Source organism: Pogoniulus pusillus, chromosome 8 (genome assembly GCF_015220805.1).
Source record: "Pogoniulus pusillus isolate bPogPus1 chromosome 8, bPogPus1.pri, whole genome shotgun sequence".
In the NCBI taxonomy this organism is placed as follows: Eukaryota; Metazoa; Chordata; class Aves; order Piciformes; family Lybiidae; genus Pogoniulus; species Pogoniulus pusillus.
The window spans coordinates 26,628,546-26,644,397 of NC_087271.1; the positions used below are offsets into that span (position 1 = coordinate 26,628,546).

The 15,852-nt window shown below is 47.0% G+C and overlaps 2 protein-coding genes across 3 annotated transcripts in view; one reads left to right on the plus strand and one right to left on the minus strand.

Moving 5' to 3' along the window:
* SZT2 (SZT2 subunit of KICSTOR complex) overlaps window positions 1-316 on the minus strand; it is a 56,235-nt gene extending 55,919 nt beyond the window's left edge. For both annotated transcript variants that reach the window (XM_064147774.1, XM_064147773.1), the window contains exon 1: window positions 264-316. In XM_064147774.1, coding sequence (XP_064003844.1) covers window positions 264-293 — 30 coding nt within the window. In that variant the 5' untranslated portion in view covers window positions 294-316. The remainder of the gene's footprint in view (window positions 1-263) is intronic.
* Window positions 23-9,721, plus strand: MED8 (mediator complex subunit 8). Its single transcript, XM_064147777.1, has 7 exons — window positions 23-373; window positions 4,155-4,273; window positions 5,175-5,319; window positions 5,968-6,108; window positions 6,514-6,595; window positions 7,790-8,038; window positions 9,253-9,721. The coding sequence occupies exons 1-7, from the start codon at window positions 38-40 to the stop codon at window positions 9,315-9,317; spliced, it is 1,137 nt and encodes a 378-aa protein (XP_064003847.1). The 5' UTR covers window positions 23-37; the 3' UTR covers window positions 9,318-9,721.
* The last annotated feature ends 6,131 nt before the right edge of the window (window positions 9,722-15,852 follow it).

The following is a 15,852-nucleotide window of genomic DNA, read 5'->3' on the forward strand; positions in this document are numbered from 1 at the left end:
CTGCGGCGGGAGACCAGCGGCGCAGGTCACCCCAAGGATGGGCGAGCACCCCAGAAGGGTCTCCGCCACGGCACCCCCCTCCGCCGCTCACCCCCAGGCTGCTTTAGCCCCGCACCCCTCGCTTTCCATCTCAGGCGAGGCCAGCTCCACCGCTCCCCAACGCAGCCTTGTCCCTCGCACCGCGGCTACCTCTCCCCTCGCTCCTGCCCCCAGCTCCCCCACGGCCCCTCCTCAGCTCAGCCCTACCCCCAGCCGGCTCCCACCTCCGCGTCGGGCCTCTCGGCGGCCGCCATGTCCGGCGCAGCCCCGCCCCGCGCCCTCTGACCGCCGGAAGCTGCCTTCTGCCCTGGCAACAGTCGCCGGCGCCATGCAGGTGAGGGGCGCCGGGCGGGCGGGAGTGGGCATGGCTGCGCCCCGTTCGAAGGCGCTGGGGCGCTGGTCGGCTCCAGGAGGTGTCGGACCGGGCCCCGCTAGCCAGGCGTTGCAAGCCGGCTCGGGCGGCTTTGCCGCGGGCGGGAGGCCGGCGCGGCCTGTGAGCCTGTTCCGTTGCGGGGCTTCCTGGCGCCCCCAGCTCCACGGGGCTCGGCTTGAGGCGGCGACCAGCGCCTCTGCTGCCTTTAGCCGGCCCTGGCTGGGGCGGTGGTCGTCGAACGGCGATTCCCTCGCCTGCCGGCTGCGGTGATTCCTGCCCGCTCTCGGCCAGTCGGCTCCCCAGGGGTCAAACCTCCCCGGGCTGAAGGAGCCTGGGTGGGGGACAGAGCTCACCCTCGAAGCGGTGCTTTCCTGTGCAACCACGTCTTGCTGCACGGCTGTGGGGTGAGCCTGCTTTGCGGGCATACGAGTGCCCCTCTTCCTCTCGCCCCCTCATGCGGCCCTGGGTCAGATTCATCGAACCAGAGGTCCACCTACACAACAGTCTAACTTTGCCACTAGCCAAGAAGCCCATATCCAGAAGTTGTGAAAGCAAAATAAGCTACTGATGTAATTTCGTGTAACTATTGCTGGCACGTCCCTTGTGTTTAATGACTTTAAATGGATTTTCATTGATCTCGTTTGTCTCTGAAGCACTGCGAATTTTATCTTTAATCATGTGCCATAGAAAATAGTTGCGGAGGTTAATGACAGGTTAACGGGTTGCAAAGGTCCACCTCCTTTGGTTGGTTTGAAACCACTACTTGCTGGTTTCATGCCAGCCTCATGATTGTTCCTACCAGAAAAGAACGCGAAAATAGATTGCCTTGCAATTCCTTCTCTAAAGAGGTTGTTTATATTGTCTTTCCTTGTTTTGTGCGTTGACACATACAAGTGTCTGTTCTGGTTTTAATTGCTTCATCTGTGGATCTGATGAATATTCTTGGTTCATGACTGTTGCCTTTATTTGTGCATATTCTCGCTATTTTCTGTTGGAGGGAAGAGTGACAGTATTCAAGATGCAAATGCGGCTTCTCTTCTTTTGATGACATAATGATGCTTAGTTTTGTGCTGCTTTCCTAATACCCTGTTATTGCTTTTGCTTCCTTGACTGCTTCTTGAGCCTTGGACAGATGTTTTCATGGTTTACCCTTAGCTAATCCCAAGGTCTTGTTTCTGAGCGATAACATTATCAGCTCAGAGAATGTCATTGTATACACAAAGGCGGTATTGGATTAGGGTTTTTCCCCCTTTGTTTTGGCATGTGCATTGCGTGATCTTTAGCTGCTGTGAATTTCACCTTTCCCTCTCTGTTGCTCAGTATCAGGAGGTCCTTCAGCAACCCCTCCCCTAAGCCTTGCCTTTACTACTTTGAGGCTATTTAGCCTGTGCTAACAGGCTCTTTAAAGCACCACTTGAATATAGCGCACAACTGTGAGAAGCACAGTATTTCTTGGAAACACTGCTTGGCCTTATTGCATGCATGCTTTGGAGTGCTTACATCTGCTTCCAGCTCTTAATAGCTTTGGAGAGAGCCTATGAGAGAAGCAAGCTTGGAGTACACTGCCGCTGCAAGAGCAAGGTGTGCGCAATAGGATTTCATACATCCTCTTGAGGGCTTCTCGGATAAGCGCAGGCAGCAGGCCAGGTGGATTGTTGTGGGTGCATGTGCCTGGCACCCCAGAGTAAAACACTGGCTACCAGCCCAACTTGTAATACAGGCATTCATTAATCTTGTTGCACAAACACAGTGCACACAAACACTTAGAGACTCGTTTCTTAATTGCACAGGAACTGGCTAGTTCCGTCACAAGATGGAGGAGAGTGCTTTTATCTTGAGGTGGAACACCCAGCAATCCACTCCATGCATCAAAATTTAACGAAGTTGATTCAGGCATTTCTTCAACACTGGTTAAGTGATCAATGATTACCAAATAAAAGCCTTTATAGTCTTAGAATCATAGAATGGTTTAGGTTGGAAGGGCCCTCAAAGATCATCTAGTTCCAACCCCCTGCCATAGGCAGGGACACCTAGAACAGATCGCTCAAGGCCTCGTCTAATCTAGCCTTGAACACCTCCAGGGAGGGAGCATCCACAACCTCCCTGGGCAACCTGTTCCAGTGTTTCACCACCCTCACTGTAAATAATTTCTTCCTATAATCTAGTTTAAATCTCCCCTTTTCCAGTTTAAACCCATTACTCCTCGTCCTGTTATTGCAAAACCTTGTAAATAGTCCCTTCTCAGCCCTTCTGTAGGCCCTCTTCAGATATTGGAAGGCCACTATAAGATCTCCGAGAAGCCTTCTCTTCTCGAGGCTGAAGAACCTGAACTCTCTTAGCTTGTCCTCACATCAGAGCTGCTCCAGCCCTCTGATCATCTTTGTGGCCCTCCTCTGGACTTGCTCCTACAGTTCAATGTCCTTATTGTGTTGGGGGCTCTGGAACTGCACGCAGTACTCCAGGCGGGGTCTGACAAGAGCAGAGTAAAGGGGGAGAATCCCCTCCCTTGCCCTGATGGCCACACTTCTCTTGCTGCAGCCCAGGATGTGGTTTCTGTCTGGACTCTGCGTGCACAGTGCCGGCTCATGTTGAGCTTTTCATCAATCCAGACACCCAGGTGCTTTTCATCAGGGCTGCTCTCCAGCCATTTGCCGCCTAGCTTGGATTTGTAAGACTATAAACAAAATAGAATAATTTTGTATTCTTTTGAATATGGCATATACCTGATCATCTCTGCTGCAAAGCTCTGAGTGATCCAGTGTATTTAAACAGAATAACAACAAACCTAATAGCAAGCATACCAACAGCTTGAGTCACTCTTTGTGCTTTCCCAATCAGCATTCCCTTTCTATTTTTTGATTGCTTTGTCCCATCTTCCTCTTGGATTATTATTGTATAGTCCTTGATTTACATGAGTAGTTCATTAGAGCTGGAACTTTAATTATATTTTGCACAATACCATAGTGTGAGTAAGCTGGAATAGGTAAGATTATAGAGGGTTTTTGAAGCAGAGTCAAGGATGTGCATTGATATCTTTGGCAACAGATCCGCTGTCCTGACACTTTGTCTGTCGCCACCCTCCCTCACTTAGGGATGTCAGTGTAAAAGCTTATTTAAACAAGGTATTCCAGAACAAAAGACAGGAGGTGACGAATGCGTGTGCCAGTATGTGCAGAGCCTCCCACAGCTGGTAATGCATAAGTAGAATAGGAGCTTCTGGTTTCTTTTGCAGCTAGAAGTGACACTTGGACAGGAGGAAAGTAAAGAATGAGGTGAGGGCAGAAGCTGGAGTCTTTAGGCCATACTCATTTTGCAGAGGGCTGCTTTGGATGAACACATTTCTGTGCCCATATTTGCTGTGAGAAAAGGCTGAAGGAGTGCTAATCTACTTTGAGCTGGTTTAACTTAAATGGCTCACAAAGGTGGCATGAGCTACTTCGATGACTTTGCCTGATGTGGGAAAAAGCAGATGTAAGAGATAATGTCTTCCTTATCCTCATCTGGATTTTAAAGAACACAGTTAACCAAGAGTTTGTGCTTGTTTGGCACAAGCCTTGTGCCAAAGTGTTCTAGACTAAGGGAAAGGGGTCAGTGTGAAACCACAGGATTTTTATCTCCAGAGTCTCTGATGCTTCCTGTGAAAAGGAGACTCCAAAGTGTGGATCAATGTGTGTGGATCCACAACTCCTTGGGAAGACATTAAGCTTTGCCCTCATACCATGTCTTTTTTGTCCTTTTTTAGAGAGAGGAGAAGCAGCTGGAGTTGACCCTGGAGGCACTCATCAGTCAAGTGGCTGACCTGAAGAACTCCTTGGTCAGTTTTATCTACAAGCTGGAGAATGAGTATGACCGACTCACATGGTAAGATGTCCCACGGAGCTAGGGGCACTGTTGATCACTGGGGAAGCAGCTCAGAGGACCACAAAGTGTAATTAAAATCCCTTACTGTCAGTAGGTTTAAATTTTTGGACCACTACATCTCATCCTTCAGAAAACCAGCTGAAATCCATTAGTTTCATGCTGTATAGTAATGGAATCATGCTAATACCTTTTAATCTATACATCTGTGAGAACTTGTATCTGCAGTGACTGGAAGCTTCTCAGACAAAGTATCTTAGAGAGCTACATTCATTATAAAATGAGCAATGTTTTTTACCAATTCTGCATGTCTTACTAGACTGAGAGACTCACAAGTTTGATGGAGCACAAAGATGTTATAGCTACAGCTAAATAAACTATACAGTATCTTGGACTGTGTCTGCCACTGCAGTGGCACTTAGCTTTTATAGTTCATGTTGTAGAAGGCAGAAGAGGTGACAAATCCTCCAGAGAGGAAGCTGAAGAGGACACCTTAACAAGATTATCAGTTATTTTGCTTTGTTGTTGCTTTGTCTGCATAGCCAACCTATAAATATTGACACTCCTGGTGGTACTACTTAGGAGTGACATAGTTTTTCAGACTTTGCTCTAAAGTTGCACTGGGAGAGTTAGTGATAAGGAAAGCATTACTTCTATGTATGTTACTGAAATTCCAAACAGCTGCCACTTCCAGCGGAACTGCTTGAGCTGTTTGCAATAGGGACTGGGATTTTTCCCCACCTGCACATTCAGCCCTAGTTTTTTTCTGCTTACCATCTGAAGTAGACCAGTTTGAGGAAGAAGAGTGCTATTTCCTCACTTCTCAACCATTTGAGTGAGGAAAAAATAAAAGCCATCTATGTCATCTCCTTCCATGTTCTGTCCTCTTTGTTTTCTTTCCCAGGCCTTCAGTTCTGGATAGCTTTGCATTGCTCTCAGGGCAGCTGAACACCTTGAATAAAGTGCTAAAGCATGAGAAGACCCCACTACTGCGAAACCAGGTTATCATACCACTAGTTCTGTCTCCAGATCGTGATGAGGAGATCATGGTAAGAAACTTCCCTCTGAGTGTTGTCCCTGGAGTATCAGAAGGTGCTGGCATATCCGCTTCAGCCTGCCGTTTCCAATGCTTGGCATTCTTCAGCTCTGAGTGTAGAGAAGGAAAAGGTTATGAGTAGTTAAGTTTTACTGGGCGGAGCTTTTACCTACAAGCACTTACACTGGATACACTTTACAGGAGGTGTTCCTGTTTATAAAGATGTTATTTTTGTGATCTTGGGGCTGAAAGAGAGTGTTTGATGTGTGAGTAGAAGGTCTCCATGCAAGCTGCTGGTTTTCTCTGCCATAGCTGTGCTTTCTGTCAGACATTGGCATCTAGATGTGCACTGTCATCTGACCAACACAGGGTGTATTACAGAATCATCAGGGTGTGCTGACAACATTTATTCTTTCCTTGACTGAGAAAACGTTTCAGCTGATCATGGCCACGCTGATGGGATTGCACTGCAGACCCCCATGGCTTGCAGGCGCCATGCAAATTCCTAGACAAATTCTTGAAACTTTCTAATGCTCCCCAGATCAAGGCTTACCCACAGTCTGCTACCAGCCTTTTTCTATGGCCTCTGCTTTGGCCTTCAGCTGTTTGAATGATGGGCTGGAGGAGGAGGCTCTGAGCGTGGCTTGTCCAACTATTGCAGCGGCAGACAGAGGGGCGCGTGCCAGTGTTCAGCCATGAGGTTGTGCCCGACCATCTTCGAACTAAGCCTGACCCTGAGGTGGAGGAGCAAGAGAAGCAGCTGATCACAGATGCAGCTCGAATTAGCCCTGATGTGGCACAGGTAGGTTTGCTCCATCTCCCTCTTAGTCCTAGGGCACCAGATGCTGCTAAGTCAGCTTCCTTCACCCTTCTGTCTGACAGTTTTCTTTTAAGCAGTGTCCTTTTCTGTTCCTAGATTTCTTCAGGTGACCCTAACTGGGGTTTGGTTTCCTCCACAGTTTCACAGACCAAGGGTGTCTAGCCTGATGTCTGTTCACAGGAAGTGCCATCAAGTGTCAGGGAAAGGTGGAGGCAATCCCATCCCCATAGTACCATTCTGCATGCATTAGCACTGGCCTCTCTAGGCCCTGCTACCAAAATGCTCATGTTTGGTTACACAGACCCTGGGAAGTGAAAGCTTGCTTGTTAACCTTGCTGACCTGTGTTGGAGGTATTCTGGCAATTTCTGATGGTTTTCATTTTGCAGAAACAGATCCAAAGTCTAAACAAAATGTGCTCGAATCTGTTGGAGAAAATCAGTAAGGAGGAGCGTGAATCTGAAAGTGGAGGTATGTACCTGAACTGGAAGTGGGGTACAGGGACCAAGCAGCAGGCTTGAGAGAGTAGTGGCAAAACAGGTACATCAGAGAGGCTGAAGCATGATAAATGCAGATAAACAGCATAGGTAAAAGCATGCCAGAAGATGAAAGATTATCTGTCCTAGAACCTCCTAAGGGGTTCTGTGGGCACGATAAATCCTGCTGCGTGACCTATATCTGTGGCAGGAAGGTCATTCCAATCCATATCTGCCTTTGAGGAGGTGGTAAGTATTTACCAATGCCATTTCCCAATCAACTTGGATTAATAAAATTGGCTGTGAAAATGCAGTGGCAGTGAATGGGAAACTTGTGCAGGACAGCTAGGGGATCAGGCCCAGGCAGCATGGGTTCATGAAAGGCAGGTCCTGCTCGACCAGCCGGATTTCCTTCTATGACTGGATGACCCATCTAGTGAATAAAGGAAAGGCTGTAGATGTTGTCTACCTGAACTTTGGTAAAGCCTTCAACATTGTCTCCTATAGCATTCTGCTGGGGAAGCTGGCAGCTCATGGCTTAGACAGGTGTGCTCTGTGCTGAGATGAAAACTGGCCACATGGCCAAGCCCAGAAACTTGTGGTGAGCAGAGTTAAATCCAGTCGGTGGCCAGTAGCAAGCAGTGTTTCCCAGGGCTCAGTTTTGGGGCCAGTCTTATTTAATATCTTTGTTGATGGTCTGGATGAGGGCATTGAGTGCTCCCTCAGTAAGTTTGCAGGTGACCATTAAATTTGGTGGTAGTGTTGATCTGCTCAAAGGCAGGAAGGTTCTGCAGAGGGATCTGGACAGGCTGGATCTATGGGCTGAAGTCAGTTGTATGTGGTTGAAGAAGGCAAGTGCTGAGTCCTGCACTTGAGTCACAAGAAGCCCAGGCAATTCTACAGGCTTGGGAAAGAGTAACTGCAAAGCTGTCTTGGACAGCTTGGTCTTGGACTTGCCTCCCTCTGTCCTTCTTCTCTAAGCAGCTTATGCTCTGCTCTCAATGGAGAAACTATTCAGTCACCACTGTCCCTGGGTTTTGTGTCATCTTTGACCCTGCTGAGACTCTTGTATGACAGCTTGTTAGAAGCTCTTCTCTATTACACACACCGAAAAGCAGATTCAGAATCAGCTATGCTACTTTTTAGACTTGATGGCTGAAATTCTTAAAAATCACTCATTTTTGTACAGGTTTACGACAGAACAAGCAAACTTTCAACCCTGCAGACACCAATGCACTGGTAGCAGCTGTGGCCTTTGGGAAGGGACTGTCAAACCGGAGACCCCCTGGCTCTGCAGGATCTGTCCAGGCAAGCCAGCCAGGAGCTGGTGCCATCATCGCAGGTGCTTCAGGCATGCAGCAGGTCCCAATGTCAGGTGCACCTGCTCAGCAGCAGCCAATGCTAGCCGGAGTGCAGATGACACAAGCAGGACAGCCAGGTAAAAAAGTTGTGTATCTGAGAGCATTTGAAATGCAGGGAGCAAGAAAAACTTGCAGATGCAGAGATTCTTCCCCAGTCACCTTTTAGATATAACCAAGTAAGAGGTTCTTTTGCAGTCTTAACAATATGAGTCACATTGTAACAGTGGAGTAATACCCACTTCAGATTGGCTCATAGGTTGAAATGGATCCCAGCCATCCAGCATCAGCTTCTGATCTCACACTGCAATACCATTTTAATCATAGACTTAGTGAACATGTGAATCAATGCCTGGGGAGATCACAGTCCAGTTTTGTAGGGATCTGTCATAGAGGATTTGCTGTCAAATTTAAGTTGTGGATAGGCAGTGAAGTAGAAAAGTTTGATGACAATGAGTTATTTAAGGTAAGAAAACCCTAAAAGCTGTCTGTAAAGAGTCACAAAAGGATTTCATATACCAAGTGACTTAATAATAGTAGATTGTATTTGTATCAAATTTAAAGTGAAACACATAGGCACATGGACTCCAGCCTAGTTACAAGTTTGTGGGAAGTAAATACATGATATAATAGCTCTGTAAAGGTATTTATTGGATGTTCAACTGGGACAAAACTGCCCCAAATGTCAGGAATTACTTAGAAAGGAACGGAGAAACAGAGGACTGTACACTTACTGTAAGCTGATACTACAATGTCTTTGAACATTTTCCCATGTGTGATTGGTGTGAGCAAAGAGTAATAAAGCCCAAGACGGGGATGTGGTTAAGAGATATTAAGAGATTTAAGAGAGGCTTAGTAAATTAAATATATGGCCTGACTATAAATAAAGTTACATGGAAGGGGATTTTGTGTTTTCCTCTGGAATTGAAGTGGAGATCAGTCTGCATACTTCTATGAGTACTGCTGCCAGCAACTTCTGTGAGACTGAACAAGTCCCACACTCCTGACAAAGGGAAAGGCTTGTTTAAGAAGGAACAAGGATAGAATTTGAAGGGGTTGCAGGGGGACACAGAGATTGCGAAGGAAATTTCTCAACAGAGAAACATACCAATCTGTGGAAGAGGTTGGTTGTGTTAGATCTGAAACTGGAATATGCTTTAGCAGGTAAGCCTAGTGTGATACCTGGAAGGAACAGGAAAAGTTCAAACAGCGTTGTTGTGAGCCTTGCATGCTCTTGAGCAAAGGTCCTCTCATACAGCCAGTTTTTCACTGCCATTTCTTTTTCTCTCTTCAGGAAAAATGCCAAGTGGCATAAAAACGAACATCAAATCAGCCTCAATGCATCCATATCAGAGATGAGCTGAGATGAACCAGACCCAAGGGACAATAGTTACCAACATTGCTGCTGCTGCAACCACACCACCCAGGATTTCTTCTAGGTCTTCCAAGCCCCTTCAGATATCTAGGGAGACAGAGGTTATGAGGCCCTTCCTTTGGCTTTATTTAGCACTGAGTGGCTTTGTGGAGTTTCTTGTTGGACATGTCTCCTGGACACAAGTACTTTTGTGTTCAGTCAGAGCTAAGAATTTTGCTTTTGGTGTTGATCTCACCTTCAGTTCTGGTCTGGTAGACAGCTACCGTTTCCTGATACAGAACCTGAAGAGCTACATGAAACACTCTGCTCCTTGTTTGTACTTCTTCACTTGGGATGTTCTTTCTTTACTCCTTCTTGTTGAATAAAGACATTGTTATGCACTCTCTGAGACACTGGTGTCCACCTCTCCAGTCATAAGGACTCAGGACTGTCATTTTGCTTTGGATAAGGCCACAGGGCAGCTCCAATCTACACTACACAGAAAATGTTGGAGGTTGAGTGCTGGAGCTGCAGGCTTGCTCACAAAAAGCTGTAAAAAAACAAGTCAGCAGAGTACAGATGTAAGCAGTAAACATCTAGTTCACTGTAAACCCATTATGACTATTCCCCAGAAAGAAAAATACTGAGGAAAGACCATTAAAAGGCCCAAAGGAGGAGGGCAGCATTTCAGGAATAGAAGCACAGAGCTTTTGTATTCTGATGCTGCTGTGAATCCCAGCTTGATCCAATTTGAATTCCATAGTTCTGTTTTCCTATAAAGTTTCTTAGCCTGATTTGTCACTTCTGAGAGATATTTTGGTCTGCTTGGGACCATGGCACCTCTGAATTGGCCAGGCTGTAAGGTCTGGCCCATTTGTCTTTGTAACTGGGCATCCAAGCCATCCCTGTTCTACTTTCTGCCCTTGAGCTGTAATATACAATGTGCCTAATAAAGAATTCCTCGGAGAAAGGGTGGAGACACATGCCCACAGAGCATGTCTCTACCTACAGCACTGTCCTAAACACAGCCGTTGTGCCTCTTGCTGATCTTGCTTGGACTTCCCTTTTAACTTGTGGCGAAAGCCAGCACTGTGTTTTACTCAATACCATCTGTCAGCAATCTTATGGGTGAGGAAATCTACACTCAGCAGATACAGCCTACAGCTGCTCCTGCACTGCTTGCCTCTGAGCTGATCAGACCCACCTTATTGGTGGAGGCCATGGCTTTTCTCTCATAACAAAACCTTCTGCAAAGCTGTTACTAGTATAGTTACTGACCCATTTTCACACGTGGGCCTTTGAAAAGCACTGAGATGAGAAGTAGAGAGTTGATCTGGAAGCACAAATGGCTTATATAAATAAGCAAAGTCACTCCACTATGAATAAGCTCAGCAATGCATCTGCAAAGGCACCAGCCCAGCCAGACTGGTGGAATTGCTTTTAGCTCCTAACGAATATGGAGCTCTCCGCTCTCTCTGGACTTGAGGAGCTGGTCTGAAGGTGGACATGCTGCTGGCTTTGGTGCAAGAGTTTTGTGCAATGCCTGGAATCCATTGGCAGGGGAGTCGAGGCCTGCGGGGCTGTGCCCTGGGATGGACTGAGCACTGCTGGGAGAGCTGTTCTTGTTCTACTTCATGCTCCTGCTCTGGCTGGAAGGACAGAAAAGTGTCAGATAAACATGATTCAGATCCTTGGCACTCTCATACATGGTTCCTCAGCTCTAGGATGCTGCTTTGCTTCATCCCTCCAGACTGGTATCCTTATAGAGTGAAAATATTTCCTGCACTGGGGCCAGCCGCTGGCCAGGGCAACCCAGGCAACCCTGCTACTCATGCAGCCTGGCTCTCCTGAAACGCCTCCAGCAGGGCAGGCCAGACCTTTCACACACTTGGAAGGGAGGAAGGGAAATAGGGGCAGGGTTTTTTTCCATAGATTATAGAGCCGCGGCTGGGCTCGCCAGCGTAACTTCCTGCATGACACAGGCTGCCCTGAATTAGTTCTTGTGTAAATTAGAGCACTGTTGTGAAAAAAAAACCACCAAAACCGAGCAGCAGTTGCTCTTCAACTGAATATATCTGTGCTGCAGTAGCCTGTAAGTTGTTCTAAAAGTTAATTTTCTTTTTGCATCTTATATTGATTGAGACTGCCCATTTTTAATTCCCTTCAAGTCACTGGATCTTCTCAGCCCGGGAGTGAATCTCTGAGTTGTTTGTCCCAGAGAGAGCAGTCGGATACTATGATCAAGCTTTCCTGATCCCTTTTTACAATAACCTGATGAAAACCTCTTCTGCTTTAAGGCATATTTTCCATTTTCTACTTGATGGCTCACATCCAAATCTTCTTATGTATCTCTGTCCTTTGGGACACTGGACTGGGACACACTATTCTAATTGTGGGGAATGGAAATTTCAAATCAAGAGCAACTTTAACCTCTTATCCAGCTGCTGCCAGTGCTTGAATGTTTAAACAAGGAACAGGAAAAGGCCTTTTACTCGTAAAAATATGGTGAAGATTCATGGTCTATTGCTTGTCACGGTGGCCTGCAAGTCCATCAGGGATTCACTGTTCCTGGTGTGCTGTGTCAGAATTAAAGTACAGCCCTTCTGGGTCAGAGAAGGGCTCAGTCTGTGCCTTGCAGGGGCCAAGCAAGCAATTGGGAAAGCACAGTCTCCTTGTGTGCAGGGGATGTGCTGCCACACTGAGACCTCCAGTGATTTTCTGTCTTGATCAAACGTTTTCTGAACTGTCTCTTCCTAGTAGGATAATTTTGGCAGGGAGCAGGCTCAGCCTCCGTGGCACAGCAGGCACTGCTGGGATGTCTGGCCCCAGAGTGTGATGAAGGGCATGGGCACTGGTTTGTTCTGGCCTCCATCCTGAGTACCAGCTGGGCTGTAGTACAGAGGACAGACAGCTTTTGCCTTGTGACCCTTGCTACCCCAGGGATCCCAAGGGTTCCAGATCACTGACTTGCTTTTGGCTCCCTTGACAGCATGTCATGATTTTGTTTCCTTTCAGGTCATCAACTTTATAATATAGCACTCCCTGCTAGAAACACATCCTGGGGAGCATCTCCCCTGCTGCCTCACACTTGACCAGGTGCCTGGTGCCTCTGTCCCTTGATCACACACCACAGTACCAGCCAGCTTGTTCTTTGATATTTAAGAATATAGAGTTCCACAAAAATGATCCTGTTAGTTTGATAGGCTTATTGTCTGTAATCCCTGATGATTGATATTTATATCTCTTGGCCTTAAGTTGTTATCAATAGGACCACATTTTTTTTGGCCATTATTTTGTATGAGATGACTATGACACACCTGTTTACAAGGCCATCCTGTTTACTTTGCCAAAATGCTGGCATAACATCAGCTTGTTTATTCTCTGGAGCTTCCCCAGGCTGCCTCATCTTACTGAATGTCAGCATTAATAACTTGTCTTTTTAAAACCAGATATTTTAAGAATTATTTTTGTTAGAGACACAGGATATCCAGACTGTAGAGTTTTTAACATTTGCCTTGCAAAAGTGTTGTTTAACATCTTCCTGAGTTGCTGTGAGAGTGGAAAGTGTTTCAACCTTGTGACAGGAATGTTTCATCTGGCTTCCTCCCAAACGCGGGAGAGAGATATTGATTGTTTTTCCTTCCTGCCCAGCTATCTGCAGTCCCACCGTTGGTTCCCAGCTTGGAACGCATACGCAGCCATGCCGGGGGCTGCCCACAGCCTGTCCTCTGCCTGCCCTGCGCCAGCTTGCCTTGGGAAGCCATAAAGCTTGGCACGGTGCCACCGCTTTCCTGTATCTCTTTGCACTCGCTGATCTGCACGACTAACATCTGCCACATGTTTGTTCTCTTGTCAGAGATGTGCACACAGGTGTTTCATTTAAGAAAGAAAAAACATGACACTTTCATTTGTTTTTTTAACCTACAGGGTTTCAAAGTGTCATTAAGCATCTACAGTGGAAGTGAATTGCATAAGGTCTGAGGGGAAATATGACCCAAAACATCAGGGGAACTTAAGCAGTTCTCCACTCTCCAGACTGCAGCCTTGGCAGAAAGGCAAGGTTTGGTTCCCATCCTGCTGCTAGAACGAGACCTTTCTGACAGAATTATCTGGGACCAAAAGAAAAGTCTTCTGGTGATTGGGCTGAGGGAGTCTGGGGGCTTTTTTATGTTAAGAAGCACACAAAGGGATGCATGCTGCCATAAGGCAGTAAGCCAGGTTTTTCATTCACATTGCTCCCAAACCAGCTTCATCTGCTGCTCTCAAAAGAGAGACATATATATGGAAAGAGCACCAAAACGTGTCTCTGAACCAGCCACTGAAAAACATTGAAACTGCTTGAAATTCAAAGGCACGAATGGCCAAGTGGTGGAAGCAGAAGCCCCAGGCTGGCTCTCCTCTTTCCCCTGGGTTCCCACCATGGGTTTGATGGCCCCAGGAGAGCCTGAGCATGTTTATGTGACAGCTGGTGCCTTCAAGTAAATATCCAGGCACTTGGGGAAAATCCCATGGAGCTCCTTCTTCCAACCAAGTGCAGTAAATCCTCATCTGACCGGGGAGGGAAATGTTACCACTTTGTAACTCATGCAGATGCTGCGGTACACTCAAGAGATGGCGTGTTTGGATGTATTTGTGTGTATGTATGTCATCAAAATAGTGCAGGCTGCTGTGACTGCACAGTTTATTTCTTGTTACTGCAGCTCTCTGGCTGGATCCACGAACATTGCTTGGTAGAAACTTGCACTTGGAGATTAATGAAAAGCTTCTGCAATTTGCTCAGGGGTAACCCTCTTCATGACAAAGCACAGAAGAGTAATGCAAACTATGCTGGCTGGCTCCAAGGAAGGAGAAACTTTTGTCTTCTTTTTCTTTGTGTGTGTTTTTTAAAGAAGGGAAATTACTGCATGCATTTTTCTGACTCAGACACATATTTTCCAAAGTTAGAGGACCAAGAGCTATGGTTCCTGCAGTGGTTATCTTATTGCTGCTGCTCAGATTCTGTAACTGATTTACTTCCTTGCTGTAAGACGTTTCCCTTCGGTAGAGTCATTTCCAAGCAGTTTCTGCACTGGATTAGCAGTGTGCTAATGTCTCACTTTGCGTGGCAGCTTCTTTGCCTTGAGTAAAGACTGTGCTCCAGGGTGCTTTTGCATTATTTTTTGTCACTGCATGTTTGCTGGCCATGCTTTTGGGCCAAAGGAGCATCATTACCATTTGGAGCTGTTATTTTGAAGTTGCAGTATTTCCCAGGATGTTACTTTTCTGAACCCAGATGTCCCACTTCTGTTCTTGTTGACAGCTGGCTTTGGTGGGTTGTGTCCATCTCCCACTGGCATGCTGCTGGCATGCAAGACAGAGGTGTGCTGCTCCTGTTGGAACTGAACTTTGAAACATTAAGTGAATGTTTACATGGAGTTTATTTTTGGTACTGATGCAGTATTGGACAGAGTCCTGCTGTGCAGGATGGAAGAGATGTCTCCTGTTCTGATGCAGCAATGTGGCAGCACTGCCTAAAGAGCTAAAGGCAATAGCTAATCCAAGACCAGTTTGTATCCATTCCCTGCCCCCCCCCCCCCCCCAAAGAAATGCATTCTGCACTAGTAGGGTCAAGGAGCCATAATTTTGGCTGGTTTGATTTTCCTGTATTTAGGTTCCCATGAGCACTGCAGTGATAGGACCAGCCATAGTGACCACCATCATAGCACAGCCTGGTTTGCCCCTGCCAGCAGAACAATGCACCAGGCAGCATGGGTCTGTGGGCAAGAGGACCTGCAGCCCTGAGCTACTGAAGCCCCACAGCAGCTGCCAAGCCAGGAATGACTCACACTGAGCTTCTGTGGTTGTGCTCACTGTCACTCTCAATTGTTTGTATTCACTCACATAGGGAATATTTTTTTTTTCAATAGAAATGTCCCAAGCCACATTCTGAGCATGCAGCTCCCTGGCTTTCACTTCTTCATGCCCTGTGCTCCCTACTGTGTCCTGCTAGACTGTGAGTGCAAGGTGCTTGCATCCTCATACACACTGCCTGTGTGAAGGTGCCCAAGTTGGCTTGTGATGTTCACCATCAACAAACATTTTCCAAAGAGGAGATGTGCAGAAAGGAGGCCACTACATCCTCTGCCCACTATCTTGGAGCAGTTTATTGTGTATCTCTGCTTCCATCCCGGTTGTATCTCTCCCTTCTAGAGAGGACAGTTGTTCCTGGTTATCTGGAAGAAACACTGCAGCAGCACGGGAGCTGTGCCACTGCTGCACTCCCCTGCCTTAGTGCCCCTTGGACCTGCCAGGCAGGTGTAGGAGCTACAAAGTTCCCTTATCCCTCAATTTCCTTTCTGCACCCACTCTCTGTGGGTCCTAGCACTGTGCTGCTGACTGCACTGGTGAAGAACTTCAGAAGAAAAGGAGATGCCAGGCATGCTGCGGAGGATGGCAGCAACTGGTCAGCAGGCAGTGTGCCCCACCAGCCTGCATCCTGGATGGGCAAGCAAAGCCTAGCTCTGGCTAAAGCTAAAACACGGCCTCATTTCACAGCAAAAC

Bases quoted from the DNA above. Each gene is read 5' to 3' on its own strand.
- MED8 (XM_064147777.1), top strand. From the start codon at position 38: ATGGGCGAGCACCCCAGAAGGGTCTCCGCCACGGCACCCCCCTCCGCC. The intron at 4,274-5,174 runs GTAAGATGTCCC...TTTCTTTCCCAG, and splicing joins GAGTATGACCGACTCACATG to GCCTTCAGTTCTGGATAGCT. The intron at 5,320-5,967 runs GTAAGAAACTTC...CAACTATTGCAG, and splicing joins ATCGTGATGAGGAGATCATG to CGGCAGACAGAGGGGCGCGT.